The 18,811-nt window shown below is 38.2% G+C and overlaps 3 protein-coding genes across 6 annotated transcripts in view; 2 read left to right on the forward strand and 1 right to left on the reverse strand.

The window, feature by feature from the left end:
• Positions 1 to 4,350, forward strand: part of jvl (javelin-like) — a 128,974-nt gene extending 124,624 nt beyond the window's left edge. For 2 of the 4 annotated variants that reach the window (XM_034970809.2, XM_034970810.2), the window contains exon 6: positions 312 to 4,350. In XM_034970809.2, the coding sequence (XP_034826700.1) occupies positions 312 to 692 (381 nt within the window). In that variant the 3' untranslated portion in view covers positions 693 to 4,350. The remainder of the gene's footprint in view (positions 1 to 311) is intronic. The other 2 variants (XR_004673790.2, XM_034970812.2) reach the window with 2 other exon arrangements.
• The window catches only part of Mdh1 (malate dehydrogenase 1), a 129,604-nt gene that overhangs the window by 70,761 nt on the left and 40,032 nt on the right, over positions 1 to 18,811 (forward strand). The window lies entirely within an intron of this gene.
• Positions 5,087 to 17,279, reverse strand: LOC117984574 (uncharacterized). The gene is made up of 9 exons (XM_069500143.1): positions 17,128 to 17,279; positions 16,586 to 16,720; positions 14,116 to 14,274; positions 12,373 to 12,603; positions 10,868 to 10,919; positions 9,312 to 9,365; positions 8,512 to 8,767; positions 7,048 to 7,202; positions 5,087 to 6,665 (listed from the first exon to the last, which is right to left on the reverse strand). The coding sequence occupies exons 1-9, from the start codon at positions 17,242 to 17,244 to the stop codon at positions 6,568 to 6,570; spliced, it is 1,257 nt and encodes a 418-aa protein (XP_069356244.1). The 5' UTR covers positions 17,245 to 17,279; the 3' UTR covers positions 5,087 to 6,567.

Raw genomic sequence — 18,811 nt, forward strand, 5'->3', positions numbered from 1 at the left:
TGGGTAGGTATAGTTAGACCGGTAGAGCGACATAGGCTACTTTTTATCCAGGAAAATCACAGAGTTTCCACGGGCTTTTTAAAAACCTACATCCACGGGGACGAAGTGGCGTGTATCATCTAGTGAAGTATAATAATTGTTAGATAGACTATTCGTTAGTATACCTTATATCCATGCAAAAAGTCGCGTCACACCGTTTTCCGTTGCCACTTGACAAACTAACTTTGAATGATAAACTAACAAACAAACACATTTTCGATATAATATTAGTAGGATTAATCAATGTAAATAATTTATTTTTATTATTATAGAAACCTCAAACGAATGCGGACGAGCGAACGGACGCGGACATAGCCCGATGCGCGTCCTTGGTAGCGGAGTACGTGGCGCGCGCCGAGCGACTCGCGCCGCTCTTCCCCAAGCTGCACGCGGTGCGGGCGCGGCCCCTGCCACAGGAGTTGCTCAACGAGTGCCGCCTCGCGTACGAGACTCCGGGGAATCTCGCTCTAGAACTGTCCAAGTCGATCCTCTACGAAAACGCCGACTCCATAGACATAGAAACGCTTAAATCCCTGAATTCCCACGAAGACTCGCTGTGGAACGGAAAACCTCAGCAATACTTCGAGAGTCTGAACGCTCGGGATCGCGATTGCATCAACGCCAAGGATTTCGAAGATGACTCGTTAACGTAAATTTTTGCTATTGGTTAAAAATTCAAAAAGTTTATGTACTGTGAATTGAGGTAACTTTGTTTTTCAATGTAAATTCAGTAGAAAGAGATTAAAAATTAGTGAGAAAAATTATGCTTTTGTAAAATAAAAAGTATATAAAAATTACTACTTGTTACCACCCTACCGGTAAAAGCCGTGTGGCTTGATTTAGCGTTCCGGTACGATGTCGTGTAGAAATCAAAGGGGTGTAGCTTAAATAAAAACTGCCATAACCCTTCCGGGTTAGCCCGCTTCCATCTTAGACTGCATCATGACTTACCACCAGGTGAAATTGCAGTCAAAGACTGATGTGTGTGAATAAAAAATAATTCTAGGTCAAAATCTCACATTTCATAAAAGTTATGGTATTCTTTGATCTTAATTTTCAGATCTACTTGTAGACTTAAAACTACATAGAAAAGTGAAGGTATCTCAATTTAGTACCTATTAAAATGATTACACATGTTACTGTAGCTCAAGCATGCTGGCGACTTTACTATAATTTTTTATTACGAGCTTAGAGCATAATATAATGAAGTAGAGGATTTTAAGTTCGCTCTGTATTCGATTCGATTGCGAAAAAAAATACTACATGTTAATTAATTATTATTAGGAATGAAAGTGGAACATTACTTCTGCAATTTTTTACCAAAAAAGCTAAACTTTTGTAAAAACTTGTTTCTAGAGCAACTGTGATAATTTCACGTTTTCTTTGTTCGCATTCGTTTGTCGTTTGACTTTACATGTTCCAAAAATGTCCTCATCCATTAGTTAAGTTTAGTGAAAGAATTCCTATTGTACAGTCTATACTATTTAGTTACTATTTACATTTAAGAATGAAAAAATACGAATTATTAAAAATAATCTCTAAATCAAATTTCCCCTCCACGGATAGTGACGATGGCTGGCGGTTTTATTTAAATTTATAACAAAAATCAACTACATAAGTATTCAATATTCTTTTCTATTAGTACCTATAAAAATATTATATTGTATAGCTAAAACTTACACTCCTAAATGTCTATAGATGTATTAATATAGAGAATGTAGTTAATGTAAGCGCCGTTGAATGAGTTGTGTATAAATGGTAGCTATTTCCTTTATAAATTGGTGTTTATTCTGTTGTAGCCAAATCTCTTTACTAAAATAGTGTCATCCTTTTCAACATAGAACATTGTGAAATTGTGAAATTGTGAAAAGGATGGCACTAGTTTTATACCTGTCAATGGAGAAGTTTTCACTTTTTTTAATGAATTAACTATAAAAACTATGAAAAAATATGAAAGAATCATTAAAATATCTCAGCAAATGAAAAAGTTATGGAACTTTAAAATTGCGCTTGCAAGAATAATTTTGTTTCACACTCCCGCAATCATGCTTAAATACTTATACTTAAACTTAATTTCCAGTCATTCATTGATGAATTTAGATTTTTTCCACTTATTTATTAGTAGGTATTGATCGATATTATGATATTAACAACATAATAAAAATCTCCATTCAGTTTAGAGATTTTGTATAACTGAATTAGGCACTTGCGTCATTCCTAAGCCAATGGCTAGACTGTAAAATTGAGTGAGAGCATGAACGACTGTAGCAAGGCTGTGAAACGTAACCGGCGTTCCTTCCAATATGAATTAATTGAGAAGCTGGTGAACAAAACGGTGTAGGTACTTGATTTCACGAAATAAATTTTACAAGAGGAGAAAAAACTGAAAGAAAGCTTGAAACTTTGCTGTAATTATGCCGTTTTGATCGAAATCACTCAATTTTAGCACAGATTTAGGCCATTTTGTTTGGATATGACTTCAGAGTCATCATCAGAGAATTCAATGATCAAACTCACAAATTTTGAACTCAAGTTTATCAGTTTTAGGCCATTTTGTTTGGAAGTTTAGATTTGTATTTAGTAGGTCAAAAACGTGCAGATGAAATAAATTGTATTTTGTTTAGAAATGTAAATTACTTACACAGTTCAGCAGCTCCTCAATTGTTAATGATGCTAATTCGGTGGCACAAAGCTCTAAATTGACAGACCGTAGTTCTATCCTTGTCACTATTTGCCCCTTAGACAAGGATAGTACTTCTTTTAGAAGTCTTAGTAATTTTGTTTACAGATTTGTGTACAACCGAATTAGCAACAATGTTTAAAAATATCTAGACGCTTTTAATGCAAAATCATGAAAGAAATAGTGAATATCTTACAATTCTGCATCGTGAATTACAGTCAATTGCAAATGTTATAGTTTAACCTATCGTGAGCATGAGATATTCACTATAAATATACACGATGGAATTTTACGCATGGTTTACGTAACAGGTATGCCAATAGTTCAAGCTTCGGGACATTTTGTACGTAGTACACTTACAACATATTATACATATACTTGTTGTACTCCACTGTACATATTACATAGCTGTATATATGTATAGTGTAGTATACATAGCTGTATATATGTATAGTGTAGTACTATCCAAAATGTCCCAAAGCGGAGTTGAGCACTTTGACTATTGGCATACTTGTTAAATAAACCATGTATCTTCATTTATTTTTATTAACATTGGTACCGGAATCAAAGTCGACCGAATTCGTATAGTCCAAGCTTAAGGATCCCTGTCCACTGAAGCAGAGTGGAATGAAGATGTATTAAGCAGACCAATCAGATTATTCATACATGACGTGTTGATATTTGATAATGTAGTTGTTCGACTGTTCATCTCCACACGACAGTGGATATGCACTTTTAAGCCAATTCAGTTTGTTTATGCTGACCGCACATTACTTATATATCCTAGTCCAATTTTTTCACTCTATTCGTTTTCGCCAAAGAATTACGAATAACGTCATTAGCATTCAATTACCAGTATATACAGAGCTGTTTGCTACTGCTTTCGTAATATGCGATCAGCTTTTTAAGTTGTTACCGGCGCGGCGATGAATTACAAATATAGTAGGAGACTGATTTTGTATAAAGACATAGTGATATGTTTACCGGGTAGGTAACTGGGTAACCTTTATAGAATAATGTTTTTTTCTGTTGTTATTTGTAAAATACCATCATGCTTTAAACAATTTTCATGGACTTTTGTTTTAATTTTTTCTAAATTAATATTATGAAACGATGAATTAAGTCGTTGGGCAAATGAAGGTATTTAAAATAATCACACTATGAAAATGTTATTGCCTACTGCGGATTCTTGAGCGCAAAGTCTGTTTCAATGGAAACTCCACAAAGGATGAGTAACGTAAAATGTCAAAGTTTGGAAAATCATATTATGTAAGTTTTTATCATTCAGCTGCGGTAAAATTGTTTAAATAGTTTCAAGGGTTTGTTCGCATATTTCTATTGAAACAGAACTTATTATTAAGGGATATTCCAATTATATTATGTATGACTTTGACTGTATGTTATTGTAAATTAAGTACCTACCTACTATAGAAATGTAAAGAGTAAGTCAACTGTTTATTGTACAGCTTCTTTCCCGTTGCTATAGAATTGGTTAATGTAAATTATTAAGCCACTACCTAATTGTTATTAAGATACTCATAAAATTGTCAAGTTGATGACTTGTGTAAAGATGTACAGAAATCATATCATTATATATTATACAAATTACTCAAATAAATTGTTCATATCTATTTTTTTTTTTTTTAACATTTTTAGGGTTTTTTGAAATTTGGTAGGTAGGTACGTCTTATAGCACACAGACTAGCGCTGGGCTGCAATCAGACCTGGGTGGCAAGTGATGATACAGCCTAAGATGGAGCGCGCTTGAGAAGATGCCTATTCAGTCTTGTCTTGAATTCTAGCCCCATAAACTCGTACCCACTATAAAAAAATCACAATTCTATTACTACAGTCCAAGACCCTATTGGCAGTCATTCTGCGATCGGCTGGCGTACACTCATCGCGCAAGCAGCCTGTATTGAAGCCTCAGAACAAATCGTTAGCAACCGATAGACGTCTACAGTGCGACAAGGCTCTCTTGACACTTGAATGACATTGAGAGGGGGGCGTTGTTGGAGAAAAAAGGCTTATATTCAAAGAACAAAGGGGGCACTTGACGGCAACGTTAGTTCCGATTTTCGCCACGCGCCAATATAGCCTTGTCGCACTGTACTGCTGGGGTCTTTTGTAGGAACTTCTAGGCGCTTTCCGGTGCGAGGACGCCATTGTATCACAAATCGAAACGAATATCTTTGGTGTATTAATGTGCCCTTAACATCGCATGCATACATCTGCCCCACTTCCCCCTACGTCACTCCAGAAGTCATTAGAAAAAAACAGGTTTATAGATGGGTATAATATATGAAAAATAAAACAAATCTCAGTAAGTCAGAAGTTATAATATAATCAGTATAAAATAACATTGGCAATTACAAATCAATTAGTAAACAGGGATACGCAATCAAATCGTTTATCCCTGGTAAAGACTTTCAAACAAAATCAAAGTACAAGAACAAGAACAAAGTTCAAAACATAAAACAAAATTAAAACTTACAAATAAAATTAGAAAGATAAAAATAAAATTCTTAATATAAACAATATTCAAAATATAAAAATTAAATTCTAAACATGCAAACAAAATTCGAAATCATGAGATCAAAATTGAAAATCAAAATTGGTTTATTCTTAAGTTGCAACATTCGCAACAAGTTTGCGCAGGTCACAGACTAAGAATTACACACACGTTGAGATCTGTTTTTAACCGACTTCAAAAAAAGGAGGAGGTTCTCAATTCGACTGTATATTTTTTTTTTGTACAATGCGAGAGATAGCCTCGTGTACCTAATTGTATTTTCTAACAAAAATTCTAACCCACAAAGATGTCAAAACTCAAAACTGAGATCCATACTTAATATTATAAATGCGAAAGTGTTTCTGTGTGCTAGCTTTTCACGGACCATCTGTTGAACCTATTTTGATGTTTGGTAAGTATTGAGTTAATGAGGGAATGGAGGAGGCCTATGTCGGAAGACACTGAGGCGCTAAAACGGCTACCGAAGACGCAACTTGCTATAGATATAGATACTTTAATAATATGTAATTGTTTTAAATTAACAAATTGCAAATTGTGATCCCTCAGAATAATAAAGACTTATTTATTTATTTATTTATAAGTATTGAGTTAATTAGCTCATATACCAGGGACGGACATAGGCCATTTTAACCCGGAAGATCAAAGAATTCCTTTCGAAGAAGAATTCGCGAGCATCATATCATCTATTTGATACAGAGATAACTTGCATCTCGGGGATGAATATAGGCAATTTTTTGTTCCGGAAAAACCTAAATCCACGCGGACGAAGTCGCAGGCAACATCTAGTACTTAGTACTTAAATAAAAATTACACTAAGGACAGGAGCAAGTCTAACGAGACGCAGCGTAGAGCATTTTTCACTGCCAAACAATTATCGACTTTGCGCACGTTGGAATAAAATCGAAAAATCAATTGATGAAACTAGTAGTTGTACTTACCCTTTTTACTAAATTTATCTTCGATATTATTTCAACGACAGTAAAGTGGACAATAGTTTGACAGTGAAAAATGATCTACGCTGCACCTTGCCAGCTGATGTGCACCGGCTCTAACAATATAAATAGAAAAATGTGAATAATTATTAACTAAGTAGGTAATGGGGCCGTATCTCTTGTACACAATCTCTAAACAAAACTAAATTAGTAGGTCTAAATCTAGTGCTATCCTTTTCCGCAAGGAACATTATGACAGGGATAGCAATAGATTTAGACCTGTCGAATCGGCCCCATTCTCTTTTTAACCGACTTCAAAAAAAGGAGGAGGTTATCAATTCGTCGGAATCTTTTTTTATTTTTTAGTTAAACTTAATTTAAATCTATCGGTTTTTAGTAATTCTTGGTCCAAGTTCTATGTTCTTTATTGCGTTTGTTTCTTTATTCTTAGTAACTTTTATAAACCCATGGGTTGTAAGTTCTGAAAAAATTAAAACAAAGGTTTATTTATCGTCCTTAGTCTTAGTCCATACTAATATTGCAAATGCGAAAGTGTGTCTGTCTGTCTGTCTGTCTGTCTGCTAGCTTTTCACGGCTCAACCGTTCAACCGACTTTCATGAAATTTAGTAAAGAGTTAGCTTACATCCCAGGGACGGACATAGGCTACTTTTTATCCCGGAAAATCAAAGAGTTCCCACGGGATTTTTAAACACCTAAGTCCACGCGGACAAAGTCGCGGGCATCATCTAGTGACTTATAAAGCCATGGGTTCGCAACTTGCGAATACGTGACTTTATACATCATCATGATGAATAAACATCGCAACTCTGGCAAAAGTCGGTCAAGTGTGAGTCGGACTTACTCAATATCGAGGAGAAGCAACGCGCCGCAGTGATTCGTTGACGCGATTCCATCACTGGTCCTATGCGCACCAGCTCCTCCACTGTGACGGGGGTGATGCCCGAAGCTACACAGTGGAATATTTTTAACATTGTCCCTTGAACTCCCCAATGATCACTGCAACAAACATCTCTAGTTATTGCTGCGTAATTTGAAACGTTTATCTAAATGATGTCTCCGAATTCACGTAAGAAGTAATATAACTGGGTATTTTCCTACTTTTTAATTTGATAAATATTATTACTTTACTAGCTGACCCGCCCTGGCTTCGCTCGGGTGTAATTTAAAAAATGAGGGTTGAATTTCCAAAAATCCTGAAATACATATTTCTTCATTTATTACCGAAAACCCAAATACCAATTTTCATGTAAATAACTTTAAAAATGACAGACTTTCATACAAACTTTTATCCCCTATTTAACCCACTTAGGGGTGGAATTTCAAAAAATCCTTTCTTAGTGGATACCTACTCTTTACAAAGAACACACCCTCAAAATTACATGTCTCTAGGACCAGCGGTTTAGGCTGTGCGTTGATATATATGTCAGTCAGTCAGTCAGGACTTTGAATTTTATATATTTAGATTAGATTAAGATTATAAACTAGGATAAAAATAATGACGTACACTGAAAAAAATATTAAAATCCAACAAAGATTTACAAAGTTACGGGCATTTTAATTTTGGAGTGGGACGGTCTTCTATCCTTTTCTCACAAAACGAAAATTTGTATGAAACCGCACGAAGCTAGTATGGCATTAGTACGGTGTGACGTCAAAATTCTATATCGTTATCTCTGTCTAATCAGAAATATTTAAATGCTTATAACTTTTTTGTTATTTGATCGATTTAATTATTTTTTTCAGTTTACGTCATTATTTTTATCCTAGTTTATAATAAAGTAATAAAAAAATTGAAGTCAAATACCCAACTGAGGAGAACTGGGGAACAAAATAGTGTGATTACACGAAATGAAACTTTACAGGACGAGCAAAAAACTCGATGAAAGCTGATGAAATGTTACTGTTACTGTACTGTATGAGCTTTGAACTTAACTTTAGCACTATTTAAGGCCGTTTTGTTTGGAAATGAATTCAAGATCATGCAGTTTTCAAAATCATGAACTTTGGAATCAATTTCAGTACAGTTTTACACCGTTTTGCTTGGAAATGGAGGTACTCTCATATCGCGCCTAAAAACGTTTTACTTCAAAAATTGTGTAACTTTTACTCGGCACAACTTATTTGACATTATGGCAGATATTACGAAAACTTACTATTGGTACCACTTCGATAAAATATGGACGCTTTATTTGGCGGCCATTTCGGGCGGAAGTGAGGTTGAGCGTTACTTCCGCCCTAAGAAGATTTGAGTTACTCTATTTGCGCCTAAAGAAGTTTTACTTAAAAATCAAATTTCAAAACTAACTCAAGGAATCTCTTCGAGTCGGTTGTCTTCTGAGTATCGCCCAAAGATACTTTCGTTCTATCGAGACTCCCCAGGGGCGTCTCCGAGCCCTCGCTGTGTCTAATTCTTCTCGACTGTCTCTGCGTGGGCGTGGGTTCGATGCTCGGCGGCCTCTGCTGCTGCTCGGCCAGGCCGGCATCATGTAGCATGGAAGTTAGATACTCCACGTTGGCCTGTTGGCCCGCTTCGTCGGTTGGCAGTGTTATAGTAGGGATATCTGAAAAGGCAGCAGTAGTTATTATCTAGTTTAGTTTAGTATTATAAGAGGAATGGGCAACATCCAAATAAACTCAACAGTTTTAGGATGTCAAGCGTAAAATTGTATAATTATTATTTGGCTGAAATAAAGAATTAAAAAAAAAAGTTAGCTCTGGCAAGGTAAGTCACTTTTACTGTGCTGTTTAACTTTTGTATATAGTGAACTCACTCGCCATATTTGCCATATGTGTCAACTGTCACGTCAAAAGTCTTCTTAGCTTCTTAGTCTCTAGTCCATAATTTAAGGGTGAACCGTACTTTTGACATGACAGTTGACCCATAGAGTTAGTTGGTCTGTCAGCTTTTCCTTTTATGTATATAGATGCTTGGTGCTCCAGAGAAAACTGCACTGCGATGCTCCGAGGTCAATCACCGAGCCCTAAAAATTGATCTTTTTGATTGATGTGCCGTCCTCCAGTGTGCGCAGGCCCATAATGTGATATTTTGCGTACTTTTTGTATGTAAATATTTCCGCGCATGTTTAGAAAATACAGTTTTCGTACCAGTTATTGGTTCTTGAATATTCGCAGCGGCGGGAATATTTTCCTTGTCAGCTCCTGTAAAATTAAAAAAAAAATTTAAACAGAGTTATAAGTTTACTTATTGGCTGTATATCTCCACTGTCTATGTAATAACAAATAGTAATATTGAAAGTTTATGGCCCTTGAAACATCTCTATTGGAGGCCAAATTTTGAGGCAACCTAATCTTTACACTTCTACACTAATAATATAAAGAGGTAAAGTTTGTAAGTTTGTTTGTAGGAAGTAATCTTTGGAACTACTGAACCGATTTTGAAAATTCTTTCACCAGTACAAAGCTACATTATTCCCGAGTGACATATGTATAATTAAACATAGATATATTTCATTCTTTAAAAAATAGTTTCCTGCTTAAATCTTAAGCTACCCGTGCGAAGCCAGGGCGATTCGCTAGTGAACCATGTAAACAACTTCTAGTTTTTATAACTTTTCCTGTACATCATGATCAACCCGTCGCCGGCTCACTACGGAGTACGGGTCTTCTCTCAGAGTGAAAAGGGGTTTGGCCATAGTCTACCACGCTGGCCAAGTGCGGATAGGCAGACTTCACACACCTTTGAGAACATTATGGAAAACTCTCAGGCATGCAGGTTTCCTGACGATGTTTTCCTTCACCGCGCAGATTATGACATACTTAATAATTTATGTAACATCTTTTTTATACTGACAATTATACAATAAATGAATTATTATTATTATTATTATCGTTAAAGCAAGTGATATTTTAATTACTTAAAAAACGCACATAGCTCCGAAAAGTTAGAAGTGCGTGCCTGGGATCGAACCCCCGACCTCCGATTAAGGGGGACATTTTAACCACTAGGCTTCACAGCTTACAGAGCTTTCCCTTACACAGCCTTAAAATTAGTTTTATGTTAATTAACAAGTAGCTGTGTATATATAGCTTGAGCGAATTATCCATACTAATATTATAAATGCGAAAGTGTGTCTGTCTGTCAGTCTGCTAGCTTTTCACGGCCCAACGGTTCAACCGATTTTGATGGTACCGAGTTAGCTTATATCCCGGGGACAGTGGCGTGCTGGTCATAGAGGCATAAATGCACTGCTTACCCCAGTTATAATAGCTCAATGCATATTTTTCATTATGACCTGCCAGTAAACAGGTTCTCACCTAACTAATGCCTACCCTGGCTTCAAACCCTGTGCACGCCACTGCCCGGGGAAGGACATAGGCTACTTTTTATCCCGGGAAATTAAAGAGTTCCCACAGGATTTTAAAAATCCTAAATCCACGCGGACGAAGTTGCGGGCATCATCTAGTCTAAATATATAAAAGAAAAGATGACTGACTGACTGACTGACTGATCTATCAACGCACAACTCAAACTACTGGACGGATCAGGCTGAAATTTCGCATGCAGATAGCTATTATGACGTAGAGATCCGCTAAGAAAGGATTTTTGAAAACTCAATTCAAAACAAGGGTTTGAAATTTGCGTAGTCCCCCGGACAATGTCGCGGGAAAAAGCTAGTATGATAATAAAAATGCTCACAAACCTGCAGCGGAAATGTGTATGGAGGAGATTCTTTGAGAGCGGGTCTTTCTTTGCTGTGGACAAAATTTTACATTAAAAAAATATTTGACAGTAAAATCGGTTTGAGATTTTAATTCATTCAGATCGGGTCTATTGGGTAGTTTCGGCCGCGGCTAGATACCGACTAATTGTAAAGTCATAATCAAGGCACTGGCTCCTAAGACACGGGATTTCCTAGTTTAGGGGTCAGGATTCCAGAGAAATGAACTGTACTTACTGAGTTATTAAATAAATAAATTATTAAGTATATAAACACTGGAATTCATAGTCAAGATATTCTTTGTCCCAATCAGACGACATTATGTCCAATTGAACCTTTAATGCATTGCGTAAAGGTTGAATATTAAATATAACACATGACGCCTGGACGGGCCTTTAAAGTCTTGACTATGAATTACGAACATTTATTTATTTAAAACAAACATACATTTTTAAATACTAAATTACGGATTTCATTCCGATGCAGCAAAAACCTGGTCGGGTTTATCTGTCCACCGGCCGCGGCGGCGTTCCGCTCGCTCGAGATATTATAATATTCTAATTTCTAATATTCTACAATACATGAGACAATTGCTTCGAACATTCCATAAATGTACTTTCGATTAAAAAAGTAAAAATTCGATTGTCTCGATTGTTCAAAACCGGCCAAGTGCGAGTCAGGCTCGCGCAATGAGGGTTCCGTACTACAGTCGTATTTTTTTGACATTTTGCACGATAATTCAAAAACTATGATGCATAAAAATAAATAAAAATCTGTTTTAGAATGTACAGGTGAAGAGCTTTCATATGATACCCCACTTGATATAGTCACTCACTTCGAAACTTGAAAATACTAATTATTAGTTCATGACCACAATTTAATTTTTTTTGTGTTTAGTGTGTATTTGGTTACCTTTTGACATATTTTGTATTAAGTACTATCTTGTTTTTTTATTCTTTTGTGACTAAGTATTAAATTTGGCAAATTTTATCAAAACTATGTACACGTTTGTTAGGAATATCATATTGCATGCTAATAGGCAGAATTTGGCTGTACCTTTTTGTTTTGTAACATCTCCACTGTTTACCCATATTCGCAATAAAGAAATTTGAATTTGAATTTGTGTGATCTAACCCTAAATTCACGGTTTTCAGATTTTTCCCCAAATGTCAGCTATAAGATCTACCTGCCTGCCAAATTTGATGATTCTAGGTCAACGGGAAGTACCCTGTAGGTTTCTTGACAGACAGACAGACAACAAAGTGATCCTATAAGGGTTCCATTTTTCCTTTTGAGGTACGGAACCCTAAAAATGAGTGTATTATAGACTTTAAAAATAAAAGTTAACGTGATAGTGACGTTGTGAGTGTATTTTGTCGTTAAACCACGAAATAAGCCTAAAATCATTATTTATTTATTTATTCTATTTCGGTACACCAATAGCAAGTTCACAAATACATAGATTAAAAATAATTAGATTATTTTACCGACTCTCCAGTCTGACTGGCCCGTTCCTGCTGCGAGACGGTCGTCAGTTTTTGCGTGGGCAAGTCGGATATGTCTGGTACTTCCTGCACGTTGCGTGCGCTCCTGCCTACGTTTGATATGTCTTGCATGACAGACGCTGTTATCTCCTGAACTGTTTTGTCGGCAACTGACGGCTCTGCTTGCATTATTTCTTCTGGTTGTTGGTGGACAGGTCTTCGTGACAAGATTTCCTGGAACAAAGCAATACTCTATCTATTTCCCTTGTCTGTCTATAAGTGAACAATTCACAGTGGTCAAAGTCTTATGTGCCAAATCTTTTTGCAAATAAAGATATTGTTTATTATTTATTTATTACTAGCTGATGCCCGCGACTTCGTCCGCGTGGATTTACGTTTTTTAAGATCTTGCGGGAACTCTTTGATTTTCCGGGATAAAAAGTAGCCTATGTCTTAATCCATGGTATAACCTATCTCCATTCCAAATTTCAGCCCAATCCGTCCAAAAGTTTTTGCGTGATTGAGTAACAAATATCCAAACATCTAAACATCCAAACATCCACACTTTCACATTTATAATATTAGTAGGATTTAATTAGGTTAGTTCCCTATAGTCTATCCGTGGAATGAAGTTAATATAGCGCTCTCTCTACCTAATCACATACAAAACCAGCCAAGTGCGAGTCAGGCTCGCACAATGAGGGTTCCGTACTACAGTCGTATTTTTTCAACATTTTGCACGATAATTCAAAAACTATGATGCATAGAAATAAATAAAAATCTGTTTTAGAATGCACAGGTGAAGCCCTTTCATATGATACCCCACTTGATATAGTTATCTTACTTCGAAACTTGAAAATACTAATTATTAGTTCATGACTACAATTAGGTTTTTTGTGTGATGTAACTAACACTACATATTCACGGTTTTCAGATTTTCCCCCTAATGTCTGCTATAATTTACATTTTACATAGTACAGTACGCAGCATGTACATCGGCTTTTAGAATGACATTTCGGCTTTGTAGAGCGTTGTCGCTGTGACTCATACCCATATGACGTTTTGTCGGTCTCGACGACAGAGACAGTGCTTTACAAATCTCCTTTTCTCCTTCTAAAAATCAATGTAGATTACTTTCTGCCGCGTAATGTATTATCGTATTAATAATTAAATAAAAATAAAAATATTGTATCAGGTTGGCCGCGACGGTACTTCCTGTCAAGGTTGGCCAAGCGCCTGGCAAACATGGCGCCCAACGTGTCGTCATACCTGGTCGTTGGTGCGAACCCGAAGTTGGAAGATCGGTTTAGAAATGGGATGACTGACACGCAACTGGATCTAAGTGGTTTGTGATAAGAAAAATATTGTCACCTCCGCCGTGTCTATCGGTTGCCGAAGCCTTACCACGGTTGGCCAAGCGCTTGGAATGCATGGCGCCCAACGTGTGGCCAAGCCTGGCCATTGGAGCGGGTGCGCACCGCGGAGATCGGCTTAGAAACAGGGTTACTGACATGACATACAGTACGCGTCAGAAGATATTGTACATCGACATAGAAAGAGATAGCGGTTTCGTAAAGCGTTGTCTCTGTCGTTGAAACCGGCAAAACGTCACATAGGTATGAGTGACAGGAACAACGCTCTACAAAGCTGAAATCCAACTGCGACGGTCGATGTAGAATATTTCTTGCCAGCTACTGTAAGTACAAGTAGTCAGTGTTATTAATTACTTATGTAAAATAAGGTTACCTCGACGTGGCTGTCGGCTACCGGTGTCCTGCCAAGGTCCCTGGCCAAACGCCTGGCAACCATTGCGCCCAACGCATTGCCAAACTTGGATACAGGCCGGCTCAGCAACATGTCTCCGTGTACCCGAGGGCGGATGTTTATTGCATCATCTAGCACTGTCTGTGTACATAAAGATGAGTAATGTTTTCAGGATTTATGTATGTATGTGAGTTTTTTTATTCCACCGAAACCTCTAAATGCCTGACCAGATTATAATTTCTAATTCAATATTCAGTTTTGGGTCAACGTTTTATACCAAATACCAAAATTTCAGGTTTGTTACTCATTCATATATTTGCCGCGCCGCGCCGCTCAAATGCGCTGTGCTCCATACAAACGCATATATACAACTAGATGATGCCCGCGACTTCGTTCGCGTGGATTTAGGTTTTTTAAAATCCAGTGGGAACTCTTTAATTTTCCGGGATAAAAAGTAGCCTATGTCCTTCCCCGGGATATAAGCTAACTCTGTACCAAGTTTCATCAAAATCGGTTGAACGGTTGGGCCGTGAAAAGCTAGCAGACAGACAGATAGATAGACAGACACACTTTCGCATTTATAATATTAGTATGGATATTTGCCGCGCCGCGCCGGTCAGATGCGCTTTGCTCCATACAAACGCATATAAACTATATTTGCAGCACCGCACCGCTCAAATGCGCTTTGCTCCATACAAACGCATATAAACTATATTTGCAGCACCGCACCGCTCAAATGCGCTTTGCTCCATACAAACGCATATAAACTATATTTGCAGCACCGCACCGCTCAAATGCGCTTTGCTCCATACAAACGCATATAAACTATATTTGCAGCACCGCACCGCTCAAATGCGCTTTGCTCCATACAAACGCATATAAACTATATTTGCAGCACCTCACCGCTCAAATGCGCTTTGCTCCATACAAACGCATATAAACTATATTTGCAGCACCGCACCGCTCAAATGCGCTTTGCTCCATACAAACGCATATAAACTATATTTGCAGCACCGCACCGCTCAAATGCGCTTTGCTCCATACAAACGCATATAAACTATATTTGCAGCACCTCACCGCTCAAATGCGCTTTGCTCCATACAAACGCATATAAACTATATTTGCAGCACCGCACCGCTCAAATGCGCTTTGCTCCATACAAACGCATATAAACTATATTTGCAGCACCGCACCGCTCAAATGACTCGCCTTGCAACGCAGCTCCACATGGGAATCAGCAATGCGTTCGCGCATGTAGCTTTTGTGCCTCTATGGGCGGACCGCCACTGGCTGATGGAATAGATGGCTGGAAACTGACTCACCTTGCAACGCAGCTCCACATGGGTATCAGCAATGCGCTCGCGCATGTAGCTTTTGTGCCTCTATGGGCGGACCGCCACTGGCTGATGGAATAGATGGCTGGAAACTGACTCACCTTGCAACGCAGCTCCACATGGGAATCAGCAATGCGTTCGCGCATGTAGCTTTTGTGCCTCTATGGGCGGACCGCCACTGGCTGATGGAATAGATGGCTGGAAACTGACTCACCTTGCAACGCAGCTCCACATGGGTATCAGCAATGCGCTCGCGCATGTAGCTTTTGTGCCTCTATGGGCGGACCGCCACTGGCTGATGGAATAGATGGCTGGAAACTGACTCACCTTGCAACGCAGCTCCACATGGGTATCAGCAATGCGCTCGCGCATGTAGCTTTTGTGCCTCTATGGGCGGACCGCCACTGGCTGATGGAATAGATGGCTGGAAACTGACTCACCTTGCAACGCAGCTCCACATGGGTATCAGCAATGCGCTCGCGCATGTAGCTTTTGTGCCTCTATGGGCGGACCGCCACTGGCTGATGGAATAGATGGCTGGAAACTGACTCACCTTGCAACGCAGCTCCACATGGGAATCAGCAATGCGCTCGCGCATGTAGCTTTTGTGCCTCTATGGGCGGACCGCCACTGGCTGATGGAATAGATGGCTGGAAACTGACTCACCTTGCAACGCAGCTCCACACGGGTATCAGCAACGCGCTCGCGCATGTAGCTTTTGTGCCTCTATGGGCGGACCGCCACTGGCTGATGGAATAGATGGCTGGAAACTGACTCACCTTGCAACGCAGCTCCACATGGGTATCAGCAATGCGCTCGCGCATGTAGCTTTTGTGCCTCTATGGGCGGACCGCCACTGGCTGATGGAATAGATGGCTGGAAACTGACTCACCTTGCAACGCAGCTCCACATGGGTATCAGCAATGCGCTCGCGCATGTAGCTTTTGTGCCTCTATGGGCGGACCGCCACTGGCTGATGGAATAGATGGCTGGAAACTGACTCACCTTGCAACGCAGCTCCACATGGGTATCAGCAATGCGCTCGCGCATGTAGCTTTTGTGCCTCTATGGGCGGACCGCCACTGGCTGATGGAACAGATGGCTGGAAACTGACTCACCTGGCAACGCAGCTCCACACGGGTATCAGCAACGCGCTCGCGCATGTAGCTTTTGTTCAGTGTGGTGGTCTTGTCGACTATCAGCTTATTCCTCAGTCTACGCAGTCTCTTTCGCGGCGGCTCCACTTCCAGTTCCTAAAAACAATGACGACTCAAAAACACTTTTAAAAAAAAGTCTAAAATAATTGTCGAAAAGAAATGTGCCTACTTATGCGAAAGGTTTATTTTCGAATCATAATTATAGCCTCAGAAAGTCCGTCATGTTTAATAACTGTATTGAAAAATATATTTGTGTCTTAAACGTACAATAAGTATAACATAATATCATGAAAGTTGAAAAAGTGAACGTTCATAGTTAAAGTTTAGATTGTGCGGAGCTACAACATAACTGTAAACTGATATTTAAATTATTGTTATCGGATTCAAGCAAAACCACAGTTTGGTTTTAATGCGCAAAACTACCGACTATATCTAATAATAAATTCTCTGGACCCAAAACCTAGCAGAAATGCGTTATTCTATCACTTTTATTAAATCTTTACCTCAGGGTCTGAACTAACTGTGTAAGTAGCGTCATCTCGCATTGAATCTGGAGATTGAATTGGTATCTTTTCCAGATCAGCCTTGGATGCCACTTTATAGCCAACCCCATCCGCCATCACCCATATGGTCCCTTCGGTAGAGCAGCACCGGTCGAACCCGAACCGCTGTCTAGCCTCCATCAACAACAAGTCTTTTTTCAATGAGTCAATTTTATTCCAAATCGCAACCTGAAACGCGTTTTCTTTCAATTCGTACAACTCCGCTGCTGGAGTAGATGGCCGCGATTGCTGAAAGTTAGCGTTCTGGAGTTCTCGTTCGAATAGCTCAAGTCTGCGCAGTATTACCGCATTCATGGAGTCGTAACATTTTAGTATGAACGTCAGCTCTTGTCCGAACAAGTCCATCTTTTTATTAATAAATGCGTTCATCGATACATAAGATTGTTTGATGTGCTCCATGGTTGAAGATTTTCCGATAATACTAATGTAATTTTTCAATATTAATTCACTTTTCACACACCCGTAAAAAGTATACTGCCATTTGTTAAAACACCTAAAGTTCACACGCGCTGCGCACACGCTACGAATTTTTTCTTTTTTCAATCTACCCTCTAATTAAATAATATTAAAACTTGGATCGATTACTGATAGTCATAGACAATATTCACTTTAAAAAAATATAACAAAAATAATATATCTTGGTATATTATAATCCTTTTTAAACGAGAACCAGCTAGTAGAATAAAGTAGAGTTTATAACACAGGTCTATAAGTAACTTTCCTTTCATAGAGTCGCAATTTTATTTCAATGATATATTATGCTACCCGGAAAAACCACCATTTACGAGAATTTCGATCGTTTACTATTTTTTCCCCCGACTGATTATTTCGATTTTCATTTCAAATTTTATTTTTATACTACCCGCGGTTCTTTAAAATTTTTCACAATTTTGATTGTAATTTCTTTAGCTGCCATATTTGTTTGTTACAGCGTCGGTAAAGGTGTTTTTACTATAATGTTGGCTATACGAACGTCCAGGAACCTCATTCGCCGTTCACTTTTCCAACTTTCGTGAATATTGAACCTGGTGAATCTACTTGTATAATAGTTTTACAGATTTTATTTATGTCTTCCTTCCATCGCAGAAATAAAAACGTCTATGTCAATATAGGAATATTTTTCGTAGCTCAAAGAACGCAAGCAACACTTTATCGAAACGTTCAACGTCTTATAGCAGACATTAGGGGAAAAATCTGAAAACCGTGAATTTGTGGTCACATCACAAAAAAAGTGTTTTGAACAAATAATTAGTAATTATTTGTTCAAAACACTTTCAACTTTAGAAGTTGAAAATACTATTTTCAACTTCTAAAGTAAGATTAGTATACTAAGTGGGGTATCATATGAAAGGGTTTTACATTCTAAAACAGATTTTTATTTACTTTTATGCATAATAGTTTTTGATTTAGCGTGCAAAATGACGATAAAATACGACTGTAGTGCTGAACCCTCGGTGCGCAAGCCTGACTCGCACTTGGTCTGTTTTTTCTATTAAACGTGGGTTTTGTCTTTTTATGTATATGTATAGATATAAGATAGGTACCTACCTCGAGTACGATTTCTTGAGGTTCATTTTGTTGGGCAAGTTCTGTGGCGCGTTGATGCCGAGGGAGTTCTTCGATT

This window comes from Maniola hyperantus, chromosome 8, assembly GCF_902806685.2.
Source record: "Maniola hyperantus chromosome 8, iAphHyp1.2, whole genome shotgun sequence".
Taxonomy (NCBI): Eukaryota; Metazoa; Arthropoda; class Insecta; order Lepidoptera; family Nymphalidae; genus Maniola; species Maniola hyperantus.